The sequence below is a fragment of the Sapajus apella genome, unplaced genomic scaffold (genome assembly GCF_009761245.1).
Source record: "Sapajus apella isolate SASKATOON/1434 unplaced genomic scaffold, GSC_monkey_1.0 scaffold8, whole genome shotgun sequence".
Lineage (NCBI taxonomy): Eukaryota > Metazoa > Chordata > Mammalia > Primates > Cebidae > Sapajus > Sapajus apella.
In genome coordinates, this window is record NW_022436948.1 from 5,571,711 (window position 1) to 5,587,845 (window position 16,135).

The window sequence follows — 16,135 nt, forward strand, 5'->3', positions numbered from 1 at the left end:
ACTGCTGGTCCACTGTTGGTGGGAATGTAAAGTAGTGAATCCTTTATAAAAGACAGTATGGAGGTTCCTCAAAAACTAAAAATAAAACTACAATATGATTCAACCATCCCACTGCTTTGTATGTATCCAAAAGAAAGGAAATGTGTATATTGAAGAGATACCTGTGCTCCATTTTTACTGCAGTACAAATTCATGATAGCCAAAATATGGACACCTAAGTGTCCGTCAACAGATGAATGGATAAAGAAAAAGTGGCATATATAAACAATAAAATATTGCTCAGCTATAGAGATGAACAAAATCCAGTCATTTGCAGCCACATGGATGAAACTGGAGGTCACTGTGCTAAGTGAAATAAGCCAGGCTCACACACGCATTCCATGTTCTCACTCATATATGGGAGCTGAAAAAGTGGACCTTATGGAGGTAGAGAGTGGAATGGTGGATGTCAGAGACTGGGAAGTGAGGAGGTGAGGGGAGGGGATAAAAATTAGTTGGCTGAGGGGTACAAAATACAGTTAAATAGAAGGAATAAGTTCTAACATTTGCTGGCACAGTAGGGAAAGTATGGTTAACAATTTATTGTGTATTTTTAAATTGCTAGAAGAAAAAAGATTTACAGTGCCCCCAACACAGGGAAAAGGTTGAAGTGACTGATATTTTAATTACTATGATTTATTATTATACATTGTATACAGGCATCAAAACATCACGTGTACCCCTAAAATATGAACAACTCTTACATCGCAACAAAAATATTTGATTAAACAAATAGGCCTGATTTTGTTTCAAAGTTATATTATCAGAGATTTTCTTTCTTCTGATGTTTTACCAAAAAAGATGATAAATTTTGCTTAATGAAGGCTAAAATAATTGCAGCGGACCCTACTGGCATTGCTGAATCAGATCCCCCAGAGTCTGTGCACTGGTTGCAGAATGTGAACTGGCAGCCTTCAGAGGATTGCTTGGACACTGGAACCTTTCAGAGAAAGAAGAGTGGGAAATGCCTGGGAATTCCATCCCCCTGAGGCCGGCTCTAAGCCAATGACAGGCTGCTTTGACAAAGGGAATCCCTGCTCCTCTGCAAGGCTGTGCGTGTCCATGGCTGGGAGTTCACCTAAAACCATATCCCTGCTGTGCAGATTCCCTCCCTGCCCTGCTGACACTCTCCCTGCCTGTCGGGATCGTGTCCTTCCTCAGTTGCTTGAACCAAGCTCCTCCTTTTGGGGTCCGCCTCTGGGGAGAACCTAACTTATGACACGAAGCACAGTACTGAGAAAATATCTTATATGCAAATGTTCATCAAATTTCAAAGTGTATTTTTTTTTTTTTTTTGCCTGTGTCTCAGGTTTCTAGCCTAGTCTCTGTTACAGAGTTAGCAGGAGTTGGATGTAGAATGAAGGTCAAGGCTGCACCAGTGTGTTCCGGGCTTACTATAAGCCCAGGAAACTCACATGGCACTCTGAGAGATATATCCCCATAGACAACCATGTGGGCATCTTAAGTTATGGGGGGCCTCAGGAACAAACAATGTTCTATTACAAAGACGGAGAGCTTTAATAAAACTCCAATTTGCATTTTAAAAAAAACTATAGATAGTGGCTATAAATTCAAATGTACATACATGTATATTCTGTAAAAGGATTAGAAGTTCTCTCAGAATGGAAGTTCTATGTTTCTATATATTCAGTCTCAAAATATTTATTGAACACCTCCTGTATGCCAAGTATTTTCTAAGATATGTTTTATAGGCTCGCTGCATGGTCTGTCTTTGTGGCATGAGTAATGGAATAAGGAGAAGCGATGGGGAGTGTGCAGTTTTCTTCTGATCCCTGTTGTCTCTGAGCAAGCTAGCGTTCAGGGCACCGCAGGGCTGTCCCTGCTTTGAGAAGGTTTAAAATTATGATGACTGAGGTGTCCTGGTACTGGTGAGGCCAGTGGATAGCTAGTGGAGAGAAAACACTCTGTGATATCTGGGTAAGCGCTGGGACTGAGGAGTTGCCTAGGACACTGGACACTGGTTGGTAACACTAGGAATGTCCCCAGTCAGTCACCCCATATTTTTATGGCTCCTGTGATCCCATCTAGTGTGGGGCTATGCACCTGGAGGGAAGGCATTTCCTGTATCTCCCGGTAAACAGGTGAATATTTTATCTTCTCATATTCCTGGCTGATACATAGAACTTGACCCCTTTCCTTGATTTCTATTGAAAATTCCCCTACTTGAGTTATCAATGTCTGAAGTGGAGTCTGGAGAAGGATTGGAGAGACAGAGTGATTTTATTGCAAAGAAACAAACATCACACAGACACAGGAGCTTAAACTGAAACCATGCCCCATGCCTGTGACAGTGGACTCTCTCTCTGTTGGCCAGTCCCTCTCTCTCTTCTGTCCTCCATCCTCCTCTTCTTTGTCTTCTGCTTCTCAGCATGCCCAGATTCCCACTTACTGATGAGTTTGATTAGTTTGCCTGCATCTTTGTAGTCTCTTTCTAATCTATTACTGTAGACCTCAGCTCCCCAGGAAGGGTTGCTTATGCAGGAGTCTTCCTGTGCAAAGTGAGTTCCCTCCTCCAGGTGTAAGGATATTGTTGCTGAGGTCAGCCTCTTGGGTGCTCTGAATTTTTGCCTAGTGGACCTCCTGCAGGAGGTGTGGAACTGCTGCCTGGACCCTCACTTCGTGCTGCATGGGGATTACAGTGATGGGGGTTACAGAGAAGATTTCAATACTTGGAAAAATCTCTCTGGTTTGATATAAAAATGAAGAAATTCTCCAAGTTGGGAAAAAATTAAAAGCTAATGTTGAAAATGGAAACTGCAGAGCAAGACTCTTATGAAAGACATGCTTTACTAGGAAAATGCTCAGCGCATCACAAGGTTAGCTCCAATATGAACAATCCTCTTCTAAAGAGCTCACCTCTGCCTACTGGGAGATTTCCCTTGAGAAATTCACCTTTAGCTTTGTTGGTGTGTTCGTGTCTTTAGAAACCATTTTCATGGCCAGTTTTCTTGGCACATATTTATCCAATAAGTGACTAATTCTTTAAGTGAGCTGGTTAGATGTTTAGACAATAGTTTGTCTCTGTGGATATCTTAGAAAATCGTACATTTACAGGATTTAGACCTTGAAGAGATTCCTACCTCAGTGCCCTCATTTTAAATTTGAGGAAAACAAAGCTCTAAAGAAGTAAAGCTGGCACATGTAATTTGGACTAGATTCACCAATGTCTTATTTCCCTGGAGACAGATCTTCCCCAACCCTGGGGATCCATCTCTGGCTATTGGTGAGTGTGGCCTTGCCCAGCCTGCTCATAGCAGACACTGGTGACTTTTCACCTACGTTAACTGATTCACCAGTCACTGTAGGGTGCAGATGTTACCAACATCATCTCCATGGTATAGACAGTGAGAAGGTTTGCTTGCTGCCCCACAATTAGGAGTGGCAGAGCTTGGATTTGGACCCAGGCAGTTGGGCCTGCTAGGTAGGCCCTGAACACCAGCACCACCCTGCCTCTGAGTCCAGACACCAAGGATGTGGAAGTCCACTCTGCACTCTTTCTGGGATGCTCCTATCATTGAAAGTGTTTGGGTAGGCCATCTAATCAGCATCTTTCCCTAAGCAACAGGAAGCAAGATCAATGTTTCCAAAAACTGCTTTGCAACTGTCATTTAAAAATTTACTGATGAAAAATTATTTTGATAGTCTCAGCGTTATCAAGGCTTCTCTATAAAATTGCCTTGCTTGAATTTTTTATTTAATTTTTTGCAGTCAGATAAAAATATTCCCCGGTCCTTAGAGGACCAAGGGCAGTTTGCCATCATCATAACTTTTCAGAGCCAGCAGCTTTTCTTTCATGAAGCTACTTCCCATCTCCTGATACCTTCAAGGCGTCTGTTAACTGTTTTAGATTATACTCTGGCCCTCTGGTATAGAGTGGAGTGTTTTTTTTTTTTTTTTTTTTTCTTTTCACCCAGGCTGGAGTGCAGTGGCATGATTACAGCTCACTGCAGCCTCGACCTCCCAGGCTCAGGTAATCTTCCCATCTCAGCCTCCCGAGTAGCTGAGACTACAATCACACACCACCATGCCCATCTAATATTTTGCATTTTTACCAGAGACAGGGTGTTGGCATGTTGCCCAGGCTGGTCTTAAACTCCTGGGTGCAAGTGATCCATCCATCTTGGCCTCTCAAAGTGCTGGGATTACAGGCATGAGCCACCTCACCGAACCATGCGATGTTAAGGGAGTAAATGTTTTCTTAAGTCAGGCAATGAAAGACATGAAATGAAGGCATCTTAACTGTTTTCCAGAAAGATATGTTATGCAATGGATGCGTGTGTGCTGCAATGCGTATATGATATTGAGATACTCTCAGAACGAGCCTGTTGACTGTGTGCCTTACTGAGGTCTATTTCTGCCTTCCAGTTTTACGGGAGCCCTATACAGTCCGTGTGGAGGACCAGAAAACCATGAGAGGCAATGTCGCGGTCTTCAAGTGCATTATCCCCTCCTCGGTGGAGGCGTACATCACTGTTGTCTCATGGGAGAAAGACACTGTTTCACTTGTCTCAGGTAGGCTTTGCATCTCCAGGGTGCAAGACACCATGCTCACCTTCTGAAAAGGTTATTTCAGAGATGGAATCGGGTCTCCATGCATGTGTTCATTATTATTTAGAATTAGTATTCTTAAGGTTGATGCTATTTTATAAGTAAGCCTGAAATAAGTGTTTTGTGTTGGCTTATAACGGCTTGATTTGGATATTCTTTGGTGAGTTGACTGACGAAGAGAAATTAGTGACTGGTGTTGTAACTATAGCCATTATGTTAACTTCTTTGAGAAAATTGTGGTTTTATGTCTGCCTCTGAAAACAAGGTAATAGTATTGTGCATCTGTGAGAGACCTCAGCGTTGCACAGATAGCTGATATTCTGAAACTAAAATCTGGAAGATGGAAGCCCTGTTTTCATGCACTTTGTGTGCTTTCCAGTGTCTTGAGAGTTATGTTGTATCTCTGACCTATTTCTTGAAGATTCTACTAAGAATACATATGCAGCACTGCAATGTATATTTGCATATGAGTAATTTCTTGGCTTATATTTGATGTCTAGAAAAGACAAAATTTAAATTTAGCCTCCAAGAAACTGCAGTTCTTCCCCTCTAATGGTGTTGAAGTGGATTTCTTGCTCTGTGCTATTTACTTGGGAAGGCTACTGTTGGGGTGATACATGGTGCTCCTGTTTTGTGCATCCTTGGATAATGACTGTTGGCATATCTCAAAATGTGTTGGCTCCTTTTGGAAAATAATTGTGATGAGCCTAGTCTGTGTTCCAATGTGGATTGTAAATAGTTGCTTTTTAAAAACATGTCTTTATGCCCTCACATGTAGATGCACACATACACACACAGCACACATTTTAACATAATTCTTGAATAAGCAACATTTTATCAATTTATAGAGAGGAGGGTTTAGAACTAAACCCTCATGGTGACACACCATTTTTGTATTTCAGCTTACTGATTAGCTGGAGAGTGTTGATTACGTACACCAGTGACCAGAAAGCATTTAAAAGATCCAAATCAAAATTGAAATATGTTGGCATCATAGCCTATTACAGGAATCTAGGATATAATGGAATTCTTAGTTTTTATAAAAAACATTGTCTTTACAGTGAATTGGAAACCCCTCACACTTCAATGAACAATACATTCCTTGCTGTTATGTTGATTAATCATCGTCACTTAAGGTGTTGAAAAATGCTAAGCTTAAAAACTGAAATGCGATTGTAATCATCAGAACAGAGACTCACTTATACACTTTTATTTGCTAATTTTCAGTGTTGAAACATCTTCATCCTCTCTCCTTAGGGGTCATGTTAGTTTTCTTAATGGCAGATGGAAGGATTTGATTATAGTTATCCTGCTAAGCTCGGAGTCAGAGAGGAGAGGCCCTCAAATTTATATGGCAAGGGAGTATAGATTCAGGGAGGGGAAGAATTGGGGGCTGACTTTTCAGTCTTCCAGACTCAGGGAACTAGGATGGGGACTTCACCGACTTTTAACTCGGTCTTCCAAAATTTGTGCCTCAGAGTATGCTCTGGCAGAGGAAGAGAGCTTGGGAGAATTCCAAACGCCTTCTTAGTGCCTCTATGTGGAGGTGACACATGTTATCTCTGTTCATATTTAATTGGCTAACGCAAGTCTCATGGCCATGCCTGACTTCAGTGGGGCCTGTGCCTGAAAGATGAGAAGAACTGGAAATCTGGGCGAGAAATTGCAATATGTACCAGGAGGATTTTTGTATCAAGCTGGTTTGTATCATATGCTTATTCTTTTGTTTCCTAGACGTCTTTACTTAGTGGTATCCTCATATTCGTCTTTCACCTTTTTGCAATCTCTGTCAACAGACTTCATTTTCCTTCAAATGTGAACTTAATTAGATAAAAAAAAAAGGAAATTTAGTGAGGGGATGATGCTGGCATGTAGATGCTGGCATGTCTCACTGATAGGAACTGTTAAATCTCAGGTCCCCTCCTGCATCATACACTGGAGCTTCATCCTTTCATAAAATTTTAAAAGCAAAAGTTTTGGATAAGCACTTGGCTTTTACTTCACAACAGCATCTAGAAAATAAATACAACACAGGTATTTATCTTATTGAGGAATACATCAATAAGAAGCTTTTGTTTGTTTGTAAGTAAGCCATTGAAAGAAAGAGAAAAAGAGAGAGACTTCATACCAGGTCGTTCAACTTGAGCCTAATAGACTTGTCACTAAAATTGACCTTGTAAATGACAACAAGACCCCAAAGCATTGGCATGATCTGTTTGCAAGTGTTGAAATCGTGCATTTTTACCTGACTTCTATTACTCACTGCTACAATCAAGCCCTGTTCCCAGTGGCTAAGCTTTACCCATCAATAGTGCCCAGAAAAGGAGGTCATGAAGTCACTGGAGGTGACATATGGTTTAAAACATTGGAGATCTTGATAAATAAACCATGCTCAGGTGGTCTAGGTGGAGAAGGGTTATATTTCTGTCTGGTTACCAGGACAATGCACAGATAAAGACAGAGGACAGCCTCCCCCCACCATCACCCAGGCTGTGCTGCGGCGGAGGGCACTAAAAGGAGGAACCTCCCTCCTCCACGCTGGCTGGGGCAGAGCCACTCTGGGAAGCACCAGGATTCTTAGCTTCAGGGGATGACCTTGCACAGCACAGAAGTCCCAGGAACAGAGGGACTTTTTCTAAATTAGCCCTGACCTTCAGAGAAGCTGTCCTGAATGCCATATGCACAGCAGATGATCTGTAAAAGGTTAATTTGCATCTGCTTTGTAAATAAACTGTAACTCCTGCTGAACTGGTTTATATTTATTCCTTGGCATGGCCATCTCCTGGATTATCAGTCATCCCAGACTGCTGGGATCTGGCTGGGAAGTCTGTCCCAGGAAGCATTCCTACTCTGCACAGATCACTTCCTTTAGTGGTGACTTCTCCCTGTGGAGAAAAGCGATTAACTAAATCGGCCATGGAAATAAGACTGTGTAAGTATCGGACTGAGTGAGTGAGTTAGGAGCGAGTATGGGTGTGCCAGAGAGTTGACCTAGGAAAACTGGGGGCTGGTGGCAGTGGAGAGAGGGCCCAAAAGGAAGATTCACAGGCCATTGCCCATGATGCCCCATTGGGCTCAGGGCAGAGCGTGATCTCTTGGCCTGGGGGATGCTTAGGTGCTCAGCCTTGACTATTGGGAGATCCCCTTCAAAGGTCAGAGCAGCAAAGGCCTGCTTCTAACAGATGAGCATTTATGTGAATCTCTAGGTCAGGGGACCTTTGGAAATCCTGGTTAAGATAAATGCATATTTGTCTTCTACAAATTCTTTTTAATGAAAAGCAAAATTAAAAACGTTAGTGTATTTCCCTAAAAAGAGACAAAATGGTTTCTATCAGTATGTCTGACTAGGTTTTGCCCTTTATTTTGGTTAAGAAAACAAATGAGTGGGTTATTTTCTTGACAAGCACAAACCCAGTGTTTGTCAGGGTTTGAATGAGCATGGCCCATTCTTATGGTGGTTTTTAGGAGCTTACTGCACCTTAGGGCATGCACTGATTTCTTTCCAGGGCATGCTTCGGTCTGGCCTGAAGGTAGACTCAAAAATCAAGTTATGCCTTTTCGTCATATGAGGTCACAGGTCTACCAATATCAAGGACATTCATGAGCTCATTGATTTTGAGGGATCTTTGGAAAGAATCCCCCAACCGCTGAAAAGTAGAAATCCCATAATTCTACCAAACGGAGGAAAGAGTCATAATATCTGATGCTGCTTTTCTGCCTCCCTGGGATCTTCCCTGGGCCCTGGGGCCCCATATGGTGACCCTTCCCTCTGGTATGATGGATGGGAGCAGGGTCATAAATGTGCAGAGGAAAAACATTTAAGGGGCAGGCACACACGGTGCCATCAGATGACCTTAGTTAATATGACAGATCCTGACCTATTGTCTTCTTACCTCCCTAAAATGAGCCAGGAAAAACAAGAGTCATGGTGTCTGTGTGCATTTTTTTTTAAACATCCTCATCACTTATCCCAAGCTGCAATGAAATCCTTTTAAATGTCATAATATTAATGTAGGCCAGTAAAAATATAGTAGCTTGAATAGCAATGTGCTTTTGGAGGTATTGCTGATGTGGAGATGCATAAGACACCATTCTGGAGAAAAACAATAACACTGGCTTTAAATCTGGGTTTCCCTTGACTAGCCTGTTGTGAATTTCCTCCCGATTAGGGAGGCTGGCAATAAGAGAGCCCAGCCTTCCGTTTCTGTTTCTTCTGATAAAATTGTGAGAGTCTCACCAGGGGTTTAGCTACATTAACATCAAAGACACAGCCCAAGGGTAACCGGATTTGGAAAATGGAAAAAGCAAACATTTTACTATTCCCAGAGAAACTGCCTCCCTCCTTAGCAGTGGCCCAATTTTCTGCTGTAATATTTCCTATCCGAATACCTCTATTAGTGATGATTCAAGGACAATTTTATCTCTTAGGATCAATGAGTTCAAGTCCAAGGGTGATTATCTTCTTCCTGCATTTTGGGTAAATGTGAACAATTTTCTGCCCACATTAAATAACAAAGGACATAAACCAACCACTTTACATGAAACATTTGCTGTAATTCTTCGCTGCCACAATTGGGTCTGGACATCACAGATAATGTAAGACTTTGGCTCTAAGAAGCACTCCCTCCCCAGACCCCTGCAGAGATGGTTTCTGCTGTTGAGATGCTGGGGGAGGTTCCTGCACCGTCATTCTGGGGGTGTTAGTGCTGCTGTATGGCACTCAGGGGTAAGGCTGCAGGTGCACACATGGTTTTGCCTGGGGAAGTAGAGAAGGTTTCAGAAAGGAGGTTGTGATTTTAGAAAACCTTTGCATTTTAGAGAGAGGAAAACAAATTATAGATACAGTCAACCAAATTAGACAAGGCTATCCTTAAGCACGTTTCAGCAAACCAGAACTAAGAGCAGATTGGATGCCATGTATTCCCATGTGGGAAGGGAGAGAGAGCAGCACAACTGTTGGGGGACATGGGTCATGCTGTGGGAGTCCTCCACTTCTGTGCACTCTTGACTATGGATGTTAATGTTCCCTTTTCTGAGGCACTTGTGACTTTACTGCTCCTCACTGAGCGTTTCCCAGACGTCGGCTACTTACCTGCTGTGGCTGCTGCCTGTGGAGACCCAAGTCTGCCCTCATAGAGCTTATGAGTAAAAGGAATGAGATCAACATTAAAATGATGTAAAATTAAAAAAAAATCAAAAACCAGGAGTCAACTGACAGCCTCATCTTTGATTTTAAAAGTGTCAGAGAGTTTCAGAATTGAAGAAGCATTTCTTTAACACTGACTGAAAAGGAATTCGTTGGACCAAATGAAAAGTATAAAAGGAACATTTCTCTATTATCTACCTAGCTATCTGTCTTTGTATGTTTCATCTAATCTTTTGTTTATCTTGCTTTTAGTAAATAAGAACCTCATTTTAAACACTGGAAAGTATCCTTAGCTCAGAAAATGTACACCAGACTGGAATTAGAAAGGCAGAGAGATGTCATATTTTCACCATGTTGTATTTTTGGGAGTGAAGTAACAGCAATAGGAAGACAGGACTCTGGTCTCTTTCTTTTTTAAAATCATTAATTATGCTATGCTTTTGTCATTTAAGTCGATCGCTCACTAGATTAGTTTTTGCATGTTACCCCGCTGCCACCTGAAGGTAATTAAAAGCTGGTTGTTTACAGCTCTGGGGAGCCCCTGCGTGGCACTGAGAATGGGTGTCATGTGGGGTGAGGGGCAGGGCTTGGGGCTCCAAAGCACCCGCAATAGCAGATGGTCTGTAGGGGCTCTGCTGAGGGGGAGGACACGCGCGCCCATTTTGAAGGCTGCAAACTGTACCACCCAACACAGAGAAATACGCTTTTGACTTTCGAACAAACAGGTAGCTAGACACAGAGAGAGGCATGTTAATATTTTTTCTTTAAAAAAGGAAACAAGAAAGCATCGGAGCCAATGTAGCCCAGAGGATCTGAGGAGGGGTGTGTGTACATGCGTGTGTTGTGAGTGTCCACATATGTGTGTGGTGTTTGGGGTGCTGTGTGCATATGTGTGTGTGCGGTGCCTTACGTGTGTTTGTATAATGTGTGCGTGTATAGTTTGTGTAGTGTGTATGGCATGTGAGGTGTGTGTGGTGTGTGTGTGGTGTGTGAGCTCTGTGTGGGGGGGTGTGTGTGGTGTGTGAGTTCTCTATGTACGTAGAGGGAGTGTGTATGTTTGTGGACAGTGTGTTATGCGTGGTGTGTGCGTTCTGTATGCATGTGTGGTGTGTGTATAGTATGTGCATGGGGTGTGTGATGTGTATGCTCTGTATCTGTGTGTTATGTATGTGTGTGTGTAAAACTTCATCTGTTGGCCCACTAAGTCACATGAAAATGCCCCTTGATTTCCTATTTTAAGTGTCTGGAATATGACTTGATTGCAGCTCTGACTCAGCTTAGCTGGGTGACCTAGGGAAGGGACTTTTCTATCTCTCTCTGCTGTTTTTTCCCTCAGCTTCCTCCCATGGATATACAGTGATTTTTCTGGTCCTCTTTCACAATACAATGTCAGAACATTAAAATTCCAAATTGAATATTCCACTTCTTAAGCCAACCCATGTCTAAGTTATTTTTTCACTTTCTTAGATTTAATCTTGCAGGATGTTTTATGCATGTGGCTTAATACAGAAGAAAGAGCAAAAGCAGCAAAGGGAAAAGGCACACGAGGTGATGTTCAGAGGAAAGCGGGCCCCAGCTCTCAGGGTCTCCTCCCTGTGGAATCACTCAGGATGCACTGAATTTCCCCAGCAGTGAGTTGCAATAAGAGATGCAATCTTGTTTACCAGGGGAGCTCCTGGAGATGCAGTGCCCAGGGTTTTCTTTGGGGGCAGGTCACATAGGCACCCTGGTATGTTTGGCACGTGCCACAGTTCCAGACTCCTAGAAGGAAGGCAGGTGCTCATCATGAACTGTACTGCTCATGCAGTGCAGGCAGTGCGCCACTCAGGGTGGTGGGAACCCTTCCAATGTCCCAGTTCCGAGATACCAGTCAAGGGTCAGTCTTGCGAGCAGCTCTTCATGAGGGTGATGGTCTCAGACCTACCATGTTAACTCTTCTCTGAGCAGTGCGACTTTCTAAACGATGTCGGCTCATCTTTACTTTCGCACGTTCAACAATCGCTTTGCATATGCTCATCATGAAATGCTGGAGAAAGCAAATGAAGAAAATCTATGCTTTATGTACTTTATTTTTGAGTACAAGTACAAATACTTGTACTCAAGTATTTCCAGCCTTGAGAAAGATCTCAACTCAAGTTATTTTAAGGTCCCCAAACACATTGACTCATCTTCTTCCCTTGGTCCACCTGAGCATAAATGTAGTTCTTTTTACATTCTGCCATTAAGGGTCTTCTGCCTTCTCTCTCTCTCCCTGTGATGTTTGGTTCTTTCTAGACATAGGAAACAGATGGCCAGCTAAGTCAGTCAGATGTACTTTGGACACAAGCATATTCTCTGGTCTATTGTTCATCTGGGAGTTTTCATTTCAGGAAAGTTCAAGAGAATAACAGGAGCATTTAGAAAACAGTATCGTGCAGTGATAACCATAATGTGGTTAAGATTATTATCAACAAGCTAAAATCAGTCAGAAATCAAGATTTGCTTTGACAGTATGCCACAGTATGAGAAAACAGGATTTGAGATTGAGAAATATAATATTTGACTCAGAATAACTTACTAGCTGCTCAAGAAGTCGGTATGAATTCAAGGTATCGTCAAGAGCGGAGATAAAAGTAGGTTGAATGAGGCTCATGGTGCTGTGTCCCTTTGAAGGAAAGACACCTCAGCAGGTGGTTTGGTGGCGGGGCCTCCAGAAATTCATCAGGTGGAGCCACCATGGCTGTCAGCCCTTTGTGGCTCTCCTTCTGAGCAGACGGGACAGGACAGTAAGCCGTCTAGCAGCCCAGACTTTATCTCTCCTCAGCCACTGCATCACCTGTGGCCTCCCTCCCCAGTCTGGTCACACTCCCCTCCCCTTCTCCGCCGTCAGCCTGCAGAGTGTTCCTGGAGACGGGGCACGTTGAGAGTGTATGCCACTCGGTTTTACCCGGCTCCTCACTGCTTGTCCGGATGGTCAGGTGTTTTCTGCTGCCCACATCTGTGTTGCTGAAGGGGTCTTTCCCAAACTTTGTCTCAGCGTCCCAGAGAATCCCATTCTCAACCCTGCTGCACCTACTCTTCAGTGTTCAAAGGATCATAGCTTTTCACACTTCAAGGTCTGAGAACAGCTCTCTCAAATGACCCTTTCTACCTCCAACATGGCTCAGCCCTGTGTTCTCTCCTTTTTCCTTCCAGCTTAACCTCCCACCGTGCTGCCATCCTGGTCCCCTTCCCTGCTCAAGCTTTCTGGAATGTCTTTCCATCACCTGTCCCCTCTGTTGCCTCAGACAGCTTCTCTTTACTAATTACTGTATTTCTTGCAGCACAAGTGCTCAGGTCCCCAGTTTTAAAGAAAGCTTTCCCTTTGCCGACTTTCATACTTCTTTCTTTCTCTACTTTATTCCTTCCTTCCTCCTTTTCTCTTTCTCTCTCACTTATTCTTTTTTTTTTTCATTCTTTTTCTCTTTCTTCTGGCAAATTTTTGAGAGAATAGTTTATAGTAGTGAGTATTCTGGGCTCTGCCTGTTACAGTCTACTGAAATTCATTACTTCAAGGTCACCCAGGACTTCTGAATGTTAAATCCCAAGGCTGTCTCTTGGTCCAGTTTCTCTCTGACCCCCTGTTAGATGTACACAGTTGACCTACTTCCTCTGTTGGTGGCTGTATTTGGCAACTCTGGCTGCCAAAACAAAGTATCACACACTGGGTGGCTTAAACAACAGCAATGTATTTCCTTATAGTTCTGGAGGCTGGAAGTTTGAGATCAGGCTGCCAGCATGGTCAGGCTGTGATGGGGGCCTCTTCCTGGTGTGCAGATGGACAGCTTCCTGCTGTGTCCTTATGTGACTGGCTCTCACAAAGACACTAATTCTATCCAATTAGGACCCCACCTTTATGACCCTATTTAACCTTAATTACATCCTTACTCCAAATTACTTCTCTTAGTAATTACTATCTTTCTTGTGACACAGGTGCTCAGGTCCCCCAATTTTAAAGAAACCTTTCCTTTTGTCAACTAACCTTCTCCCTTCCTTCTTCCCTCCCTTCCTTCTGCTTTTCTTCCTATCTTCCTTTCTCTCTTTCTTTCCTTACCTTTACTTTCTTCCTTCCGTCTTTCTTTTTTTGTCTTTAAGTAACAAAATTTATGACTTACATATTAATATAACAAATATTAATTGAGTACCTATCATGCACCCAGCCACTAATCCGGACTTTGTAGATACAGCTGTGAACAACGCAATGTCTTTGCTTCATAGAATTTACATTTTAGTGGAGCGGGAGACAAATGAGTGCAATGCTATATTATGTAACAGGAATTGAAGGATCTGGGAAAAGTTTTCTCTCAAATGAGAGCAATAAAGAAAAATATTTTATCTCTTCCTCTGGAAGAATAGGAACCAGAAACTTCTGTATCCATCTATTACCTTCTGTCTTTTTTCTTTCTTTCTTTCTTTTTTCTTTTTTAATATTATATATATATATATTTTTTTTTTAATTGTACTTTGTGCTCTGGGGCTCATGTGCACATCCTGCATCCTGCAGCGTTGTTACATAGGTATATATATGCCATGGTGGTTTGCTATCTCCATCCCCCACCCCCCCCCCCTTTGCCGCCTCCAGCCATTTTCCCCAGTGTTATCCCTCCCCATCCTCCCCGCTCCCCCAATTGTCCCACCCCCCCACCCCCCAACCTAGCCCATTGAGTGTTGTTCTCTTCCCTATGCCCAAGTGTTCTCATTGTTCATCACCCACCTGAGTGAAAACATGCAGTGTTTGGTTGTCTGTTCTTGTGTCAGTTTGCTGAGAATGATGGTTTCTAGATTCATCCATGTCTCTACAAAGGACACAAACTTGTCATTTTTTTATGGCTGCATAGTATTCCATAGTATATATGTGCCACATTTTCTTTGTACAGTCTATCATTGATTGACATTTGGGTTGGTTCCAGGTCCTTGCTATTGTAAACAGTGCCACAATGAACATATGTGTGCATGTGTCTTTGTAATAGACCAGTTTGTAATCCTTTGTGTGTATACCCAGAAATGGGATTGCTGGGTCAATTGGAATTTCTCTTTCTAGATCCTGAGGAATCACCACACTGTCTTCCACAATGGTTGAACTAATTTACACTCCCACCAACAGTGTAAGAGTGTTCCTATTTCTCCACATCCTCTCCAGCATCTGTTGTCTTACTTTTTTTCTTTTTCTTTCTCTTTGTCCCTCTTTCCTCTCCTCTCCTCTCTTCTCTCTCTCTCTCTCTGTTTCTGTCTCTCTCTCTCTCTTTCTCGTTCATTCTTTCTCTCTTTGGGGCTAGGGCCTCAACACCTGCATTTTCAGGGGACACAAGGCAGCTCATAGCAGTTGTTCTCCTTTGGTTTGTACCAAGCTACACTGCCCGGTTGATCTTCTCTCCAGTGATTTCTGTGCTGTCTCTTTCCTTGAGTTTACATCTTCCCCACTCAGAAATGTACGTCAACCTAAAAACCCAGTCCCAGCCGTTTTCTATATTGGTCATTTCAACATCTCCCAGGGCTTCCTCCATGACTTGTACCTGTGTGACTCTAACTTCGAACCTGCCTTTTCTCCTGGTCCTGCTTACTCACTCCCTCTGCACCCTTCCGGCCACCTCCAACAGAGGAAATTTTCCCCATGACCACAAAGGAATTTCCCTTTGCTTTACTCTTTTAGTTTTTAGTATAATGACTGTATCAGTCTTCTAGGACTACAAAAAAAAAAAAAAAATACAGTGAACTGGGTGGTTTCAAACAATAGAAATTTATTTCCTCACAGCTCTGAAGTCCAGAAGTCCAGAGTCACAGCATCAGCAGGGCTGTGCTGACTCTGAGGGCTGCAGGGAGGGTCTGTGCCAGGGCTCTGGGGAAGGCCCATGTGAAGGCTCCGGGGAGGGTCTGTGCCAGGCCTCCCAGCACCTCGTGTTGCCTGCGGTCCTTGGCTCTTCGGCATTCTTGACATGCAGAAACCTCGCTCAATCCAGTCCCCTCCTCCACTACCATGTGGCTTTCTCCCTGTGTGTGTCTCTGCATTTCTTCTCCTCCTCTTATAAAGACAACAGTCATATTGGATGAAGGGCCCACCTTATTTCACTATGGCCTCATGGTAACTTAACTGATTACATCTACTGCAACCCCGTTTCCAAATAAGATCACATTCTGAGGCTCCAGAAGGGACCTTTCCGGGGGAAGCTATTTAACCTACTATGATAACAAATTCTTCCGGTTCATTTTTGACCCTCTCTCATGCATATTTTGTATTTTTTCATCTCCTGCTTGACACGCAGTAGACAACTGATAAATATATACTCAATGAGATTCTTTTTAAAAAGCATTTGTAAAGGAAGGAAACAAAAAGCAGACAGCCCCATCAGTGTAGCCAGGAGTGCC

General features: G+C 43.0%; 1 protein-coding gene across 1 annotated transcript in view; it reads left to right on the forward strand.

The window, feature by feature from the left end:
* DSCAM (DS cell adhesion molecule) overlaps positions 1 to 16,135 on the forward strand; it is a 644,712-nt gene that overhangs the window by 16,587 nt on the left and 611,990 nt on the right. The window contains exon 3 of the mRNA XM_032277238.1: positions 4,426 to 4,572. Coding sequence (XP_032133129.1) covers positions 4,426 to 4,572 — 147 coding nt within the window. The remainder of the gene's footprint in view (positions 1 to 4,425; positions 4,573 to 16,135) is intronic.